Source organism: Triticum aestivum, chromosome 6B, assembly GCF_018294505.1.
Source record: "Triticum aestivum cultivar Chinese Spring chromosome 6B, IWGSC CS RefSeq v2.1, whole genome shotgun sequence".
Taxonomy (NCBI): domain Eukaryota; kingdom Viridiplantae; phylum Streptophyta; class Magnoliopsida; order Poales; family Poaceae; genus Triticum; species Triticum aestivum.
Window position 1 is genome coordinate 640,600,565 of NC_057810.1, and position 7,995 is coordinate 640,608,559.

Consider the following 7,995-nt stretch of genomic DNA (forward strand, 5'->3'; position numbering starts at 1 on the left):
TTAACATAGAACTAGGACCTAAATGTACATTTTGAAAGAATTAGGACTAACCTGGCACTTCGATGAAACTTTTAGAAACTCAAGTGCATTTAGCTCAACTTTTATTAGCAAAACAAAGATATACTTCCCCTGTCTCAAAATAAGTGACTCAACTTTGTACTAACTTTGAAAGTATGATTCTGGTCCTTTCGGAAGAATCTCTTGATTTACAATCAGCTAAGCTAGCACTGGGACGCAAAGGGCATGCTGTGGCAGGCGGATCCATGACTCGGATCCAGCGATGGGCCAACGCTTTTCATCATGCTCCTGAACCCTACATGTACTGTTGGCCGCACAGTGTCGGTGGAGAGCGTCTATAAAGGAGACGGTTTCAGTGTGAGCTCATCGCCTCATCGTTCACAGCCATTGCTAGCGTGAGTCAAATCGAGCTCCAGCTACTGAGTGAGAGAGAAGTAGCTAGCCGGAGGAGAGAGATAGAAGTATGGGTATGGGGTGGAAAGTTCTGAGCGATGTGAAGCCATACCTGGCGATGGTGCTGCTGCAGGTGGGGTTCGCCGGGATGTACATCATCGCCGTGGCGTCCCTCAAGGCCGGGATGAGCCACTTCGTCCTCGTCGTCTACCGTAACCTCGTCGCCACCGCCGTCATGGCGCCCTTCGCCCTCTACTTCGAGAGGTAACCCTACCTAGTTCCATTTTCATCCATGCATCGACTAACTACTCTCTTTCACACATACGCCGCTCTCGGACACAGGCGCCACTCTCTTGTCCGTACATCGTCGTGTAGTAGGTATTGCATCATGGGCTCGCTCGCATCCACACGCATCATGCGGATGGCATGCATGCACACCATTCATCAATGTTGCCTATTGTACGTGTGATGACATGCATGCTCGGTTACACTTGCATGCACCCATCGCGCATGATGCTCGGTTACACTTGCATGCACCTATCAACACGTACACTTCAGCAGACGATCCTCTACTTCAACAGTACGTCAAACGGCAAAGTCACCAGTTCCCCACACAATACGAGATGTGATGATCTTAATTAACTCAGAATTAAATCATCTCATTAACCATCTAAGCGAGGGCTCGGTTGATTATATTTCATGAGCTACCATGAAATACAGGACTAGAGATAGATCATTAATTAGTTAGAGTAGATGGTTCCAACATAAATGAGCGCTTCAAGATTTACCAAAAATATACAGCGCAACTTACACAAGCATGCATAGATGTCCAGTTAGCTGCCAGCATTATTCTGACCGATGCTCCCATACACTCTGGCTTTTGCTTTTAGCTAGTTAGACAAAGTTTCCAGGAGCCAAGGACAACAGAACAAATGGATCAATATAGTAAAGGAAGATCGGGAAAATTAAAAAGGCCAACTTGCCAAACGTGCACCCCCACGATCGAGCAAACACATACGTACAATTTGATCTCATTTTTGTCTCATTTAGATGGTGCAAGCTGCACTCTCGTGGATCAAAACACAATACGGGACTTTTCTCTATCGAAAAGGAGGTTACAACCTTCGGTCTCTACATTACTGCGAGGCACACAACCATTTTCATTAATTATTAAGCAGAATACAAAACAAATGCAACCATTACCGAACCATATTACAGGATATGAAACAAAATATATGCGAGTTGTCTTAATTAGCTTATAGTACAATAATGATCTCATTAACCATCCAAGCAAGGGCCCGATTGTTTATATTGTCATGAGTTAGATGATTAGAGATAGATCATTAATTAATTAGTTAACACATGCATGAGCGCTTCATATTTTACCAGAAATTTACTCCCTTCGTTCACAAATATAAGATGTTCTAACTTTTTAAAAAAAAAATCAGGTGTATATAGTCATGTCTTAGTGTTTTTAGTCACTCATTTCAGTCTGTATGTAGTTCATATTAAAATATCCAAAACATCTTATATTTGTGAGTCGAGGGAGTACATCACAACTTGCAGAAGCACGCTTGGATGTTCAGTTAGCTGCCACTATTCCGACCGATGCTCCCACTCTAGCATTCACTTTTATTTAGTTATGCAAACTTTCAAGGAGCTAACTAAGGACAACTGAACAAAAGGATCGAAGGAAGATCAGGAAAATTAACATCGCCAACTTGCCAAACGTGCACCCCCATGATCGATCAACACACACGTACAATTTGCTCGGTTCATATATTCTCATGTTTGTCTCATTTAGAATTTTCCGTTGAGGGGTATGTTTGTCTCATATAGATGGTGCAAGCTGCACTCATGGATCCTAATCCATTAAAGTGTAGGTGCACATCTTGATACCTTATTCAATTTTGCACCGGCAAAGCTACCTTTCCGGGCTTTCCTGGTCAGGCATTAAATCGTCATTTGTATATGGATGGATCAATCAGAATGTCTGAGAGCATTAATTAGCATAAGTAGAAAATGACACAATGAGCAGGTGTATGTGGCTAGCTAACCGGTCTGTGTGCGGTATGTGTGTTTACGTACGTGTAAACGCACCTGGACGACCTCCACTAGGCAGTGTGACCTGATTGGCCACTGGTGGAGGGCCTACCATGCATGGAACCACCAGACCCCACATGTCAACCAGAAGCATATGCACCGTTACATCCACTCATACACTTCAAATTATACGAGCTCATTTCGATTCATATTTACCTAGATCATGATCCATGAGAGAACAGAACACTACCTAATTGTGTATTTGCGCCCTAACGCTCGTATAAGATGTGCAGGGGACGGAGGCCAAAGATGACAACCACCATCTTCCTCAAGATCATGGGGCTCACAATCCTCGAGTACGTCCGTACGGTTGATTACACAGGACTCCTTCTTGATTACTGACTGACACGTAGGTGGATGTGCTGTGTGTTGCATGGGTCTCTCAGGCCCGTGATCGACCAGAACCTCTACTTCTTGGGAGCGAAGCTGACCTCGGCGGGATTCGCAACGGCGCTCCTCAACACCCTCCCGGCCGTCACCTTCGTGCTGGCCCTCATCCTGCGCATGGAAAAGGTGCGGCTGCGCAGCCTGCACAGCCAGGCCAAGATCGCCGGCACGGTCCTCACGGTGACCGGCGCCGTGCTGATGATCCTTTACCACGGACCCGCCATGCACTTCCCGTGGACCAAGGGACAGCACCACGCCACTGCCGGTGGCCAGGGCGCCGTTGGCTCCGCCGCCGCCGCGCGGGACTGGCTGAAAGGAACCATGATGCTCATCGGCTCCTGCATGGTCTGGTCGTGCTTCTTCATTCTCCAGTCCAGCACGCTGCGGAGCTACCCGGCGGAGCTCTCCGTCACTGCGCTCATCTGCGGCATGGGCTCGCTGATGAGCGGCGCCGTCGCCCTCGTCGCTGAGCGCGCCAACACCCAGGCCTGGGTTATCGGCTTCGATAACCGCCTCTTGACCGTGGTCTACGCCGGCATAGTGTGCTCCGGCGTGGCGTACTACTTGCAGGGCGTCGTGTCGAGGCAAAGGGGCCCGGTGTTCGTGACGGCCTTCAACCCGCTCTGCATGATCATTACCGCCGTCATGGGCTCCATTATTCTCAAGGAGGAGATCACTCTCGGAAGGTACAAGTACTACACTAGTGTGCTAGCATATCAAGATTGACGAGGATACAATATTGTACTACACATTAGTGCGACAATACTAATGATATCATGTCATTTTTGCTTTCAGTGTGACTGGTGCAGTGATCATCGTGGTAGGCCTCTACTTTCTCATTTGGGGCAAGATCAAGGACGACATCAGCCAAGTATCCGACGTGAGCGTCAAGGTCGCCAGCGAGCTGCCCTTAACCTCGGTGACCAACGGCCACGGCAAGCAGCACGAGCCCGGCAACGGCAAAGGCCACCATGTCTTGGACGTGGAGACGCGGGCAGAGAAGCATGGTTAGATATTATTTTTAGGCTAGAAGCATGGTTAGATTTGTTAGAAGGAAGAGAGGTGTTGTTGTATTGCTTGAACCTTGTGGGCATATATATATAGAAGTACAATGATCTATTTGGAGTACAAGACAAGCCAGAACTAATCCTAATCTATCTCGTCTTTCCTAATAATCACGATACTCAACATCCCCCGCGGTCACAACGGTAGCGACGCAGACGGCGAAACTGGAGAAGAATCCGAAGGCAAGCCGACGGACACCCCCCCCACCCCCACAATCGTAACGGTCGATGCATGGCGGAGTCGTGGCTGGAGTGAAAAACGACGAGGTTGCTCAAACAAGACGGTAGCCCTTTGTGTCGTTGTCGAGGTAGCCGAGAGCGTGGGTGGTGGAGCCGTTGTCGAGGTAACCGTGCGAAGAATGTCGTGGTCGATGTCGAGTTGGGGTGGCCGGTGTCGAGGAAGTCGCCGTGGAGCCGCGGGCGCAAGGGGGCGCCGAGTTAGCATGGGCGCAGTGGTGTCGAAGTAGTGGTGCGCCGGGAAGAAGATGTTGTTGACTACGCGTCGCGGCGGGTTTGCCAAGCCCGGGGACACATTATGGACGAAGGCACACACCGGGGTTGCCAGCACCGCGCATGCGTAGACGGACGAAGACGAAGTTGACGAAGCACTGACCAGACTTGCCAGGCCCGGGGACAGTCGTGGATGAAGGCACGCATCGGTGTCGCCAGCACCAGGCATGCGTAGACGAGGGACCTGCATGAGCTGTACGCCATGTCGGAGAAGTCAGACGGGCCAGCAGAGAAGAACTCGATGACGATTGCGGTGTCCATCGGCGCGGGGCCAATGTCACCAACGGTGGTCGGGGTAGATGACGGCGAGGCTGACGGCGGGCTGGTGCTGGATGAAGACGAAGGGGGTGGAAGGGCCGCTGCGGCAGCTACAGGGTAGCGGCGGAGGCGGCGGCTCGGTTAGGACCGCGGCTCGAATTAGGCAAAAAAATCCTAACAACGTGACGAAGACCGCGCGCGGATGGTGGCGTTCCCGCGCCAAGGGAGACGGCGTGGTGCATATCACGGGAGGTCGACGCGCGGTGACGGCGGAGTGGACCACGGGCCGCGGCGCTACGGCCCGAAGGGGTGACACAGCAGCGGCGGGCAGGTCGCGACGAAGGCAGGAAGACCTCAGGGCGGCAGAGGGGACCATGGGTCGCGGCGCTACGGCCCGAAGGGGCGGTGCAGCGGCGGAGCACGGGTCGGTGCAACCACGGGGACGGCCTCGGGGCGGCCGCTGGGACTATGTATCGCGGCACTACGGCCCGTAGGGACGACGCAGCAGCGGCGCACGAGTCGATGCAGCCGTGAGGAGAACCATGGGGCGGCAGTGCTGTGGCCCGACAGGGCGACGCAACAGCAGCCCATTGCTCGATCGGCGGAGGGGCGCGCTGAACTCGGGAACAATATTCACGGGACCTGCGGAGGCACGCGCAACCGACGGGCCAGGTTGGTCGCACGACGTAGATGGGTCGGATCGTGGCGGCGAGCGGGTGATCAAGCCGAACGCGCGCGAGGTCGGGGACACCGCTCGGTGGAGGTGTGGTGGCGGCGGAGTCCGGGATGAGGCCGGCGACGACGGACGGTGTGGGACGTCGTGCGGACGAGCGTGTCAGCACCGGCACCCGGGCTGCCAAAGCAGTGCCGGTGCTCGGGCAGCGAGGCCCAAGCGACCCACGGAGTAGCGGCGCCTGAGTTGAGGCATTTGACGAGCCGTCCTGAGCAGCCGTCCCGACACAGCCCAGGACGAGGCCGGCGAGGTAGACCGCCGGGCCGCCATGTAGACGCGGTGGAGGTGGGTGACGTGGATCGATGGGCGGGTCGGCGCGCGAACGACGGCTATGATTGGTCGTTGCATGGCGCGAGGCCGCCGGGTCAAGGCGATGCAGGTGTCCCGGTCGGAGCAAGGCGGTGACCGCCGGCATAGATCGACGGGCGGGGGCCGGTGCGCGAACGACGGCCGTGAGGGGCCGCCTGTCGTGCGAGGCCACCGGGGTCGGTGAAGAGGCCCGCCGGTCACGCAGGTGTCAGAGTAGAGGTGCATGGGGGTCGACGACGACGGCGGGCGACTCAAACCTGATCAGATATATCGGAAAACCAAAAAGTATACGCCGATCAAAGCGATTGGCGAAAGGATCGGAAAAATGCTCTCTAGGGCAGCCGGTCGACACGACCAGCGGACGAACCCTAGGTACGGGCGGCGCGACCCACGGCGGCGATCATGAAGGCCGGCCGCCCCGGGGGCGACGCACGGAGCGGAAGCGATGGGCGGCTAGGGTTTAGAACTCGGAAACTGATACCATGTTAGAAAAAAGAGAGGGGTTTGGTGGAATTGTTGTTGTATTGCTTGAGACTCGTGGGCATATATATAGGAGTATAATAATTTACTTGAAATATAAGACAAGTCAGAATAAATTCTAGTCTATCTCGTTTTTCCTAATAATCACGATACTCAACAAGATTGAAACGAGGATTCATCAAATTCTGAAAGTGACCATAAAGGCTGGACGTCGATGGCACCCATTGGGACATTGGCCCGGCCGGAAATTTCGAGGCCGATGGGTCTTTTGGGACAGGTTAGTCGGTCACCGCTGGACGAGAGGGTCTACCAGACTTTGTTGCCTCGGTATGTAGTATCCATTACAATGTCTTTGCAACATTATTAGCTTTATTATGCTTGTAGAAAAATTTCAAACTATTGATCTAAGATTGTCTCTGTTCTAGAGTTGCAGTTGCAAGTATGCTAACTTGTGATGTTAACGGGTCATAAAAGAAATCGAAACGGAGTTGCATATGTGCTTTTTTTGTTGAATGAATAAACTCTAAATATCCTAACTTGATATAAAATTCGGGTCCCAAATGATTCTATTTGGAATGATGTCCTGTAATTGGTCCTTGTAATCTGGTATCCAAATGGCCCAGACAATGTTACCCAATGATACATGAGGCCAATTGTCGTCGGACCATTTGGTTTGCTCCATGTCCCTGAATAGAGCAGAGCGGGTCTAAGTAAAATTTGAGATTTAGGTCTTCGATGTATGCTCAATGCAACACCTACATCTTCGAGTGAAGACCTGGAAATCTCTTCATGCACAGTGATTTTCTCTCTGAGTCCAAGATGATGTTCCGAGTCCGAGACGATGCTCTTGGGACTCCGAAGAAGAATCATTGGCAGTTGAGTCAACTTGACTTGTTCCGCAAGTAACTCGCATGTTGTGTTTGAAATCTGACCATTGCGCCATGTGTCGGTTATCCATTAGGTGGCCAGTCCCTTATTGGTCATTTCACATGTCAGGATTGCTCCGGCTATAAATAGCCAAACACTTCAACCATAAATGGTTAGCTGCTTCGTGAGAGAATTTACAACCGTTTGTCAGAGCAACCCATCCCCCTGAAAGAGATTGAGAGAATTCTAAGAGAGGAAAAAACGAAAGCTTAAAATCTGCTAGTGATTGAGCATCACTGAAGAACCAGAGGAAACTTAACTTAACCTATTACCCCTATGGAATGTGCATCCACTAGACGGTTAGGTGTTTGTTCTGGCCTAGAGTAATTGTGGACGGCTGAAGAAAAAATCTGTTAAGGTCCCGGAGATCTAACTCGATGATCTACCATGAGTGATTGGGTGAAATCTAAGTGACTTGCCCCTCCAACCTAATGGAAAGTTATTTCAGCAACTCGAATTGATCGAACAAATCGTTGTCTTTGTCGCGCTACGGGTTCTATTTCTTCGCACCCGTTTGCTATTGTATTGTGCCTCTTTCGAAAGAACATCTCCAATGTTCCTTCTTTCTGATTGCTACGAAGACTATTGCAAGTATTTTCTAATTTAGGTTGTGTATGCTTTGATTAGCTTTTTCCTCGAATCTGCTCTACTTATTGTAGTTTATCATTTTGTAGACTTTGCTATATGTACTGTACATAGTAATTTCCTGTCTAGTCGTTACACCTTTTTTTTTCTCTGTGTGGTTTACACATTTCTTCTTGGTTGTATATCTATTCAGTTTATTTTACTCTATAGTAATTGTTGTACATACTA

At 51.0% G+C, this 7,995-nt stretch overlaps 1 protein-coding gene across 1 annotated transcript; it reads left to right on the forward strand.

The window, feature by feature from the left end:
• Positions 1-418: 418 nt before the first annotated feature.
• On the forward strand, positions 419-4,029 carry LOC123134654 (WAT1-related protein At1g44800). The gene is made up of 4 exons (XM_044553862.1): positions 419-675; positions 2,748-2,810; positions 2,901-3,587; positions 3,697-4,029. Exons 1-4 carry the CDS (start codon positions 482-484, stop codon positions 3,911-3,913), a joined length of 1,161 nt encoding a protein of 386 aa, XP_044409797.1. The 5' UTR covers positions 419-481; the 3' UTR covers positions 3,914-4,029.
• The last annotated feature ends 3,966 nt before the right edge of the window (positions 4,030-7,995 follow it).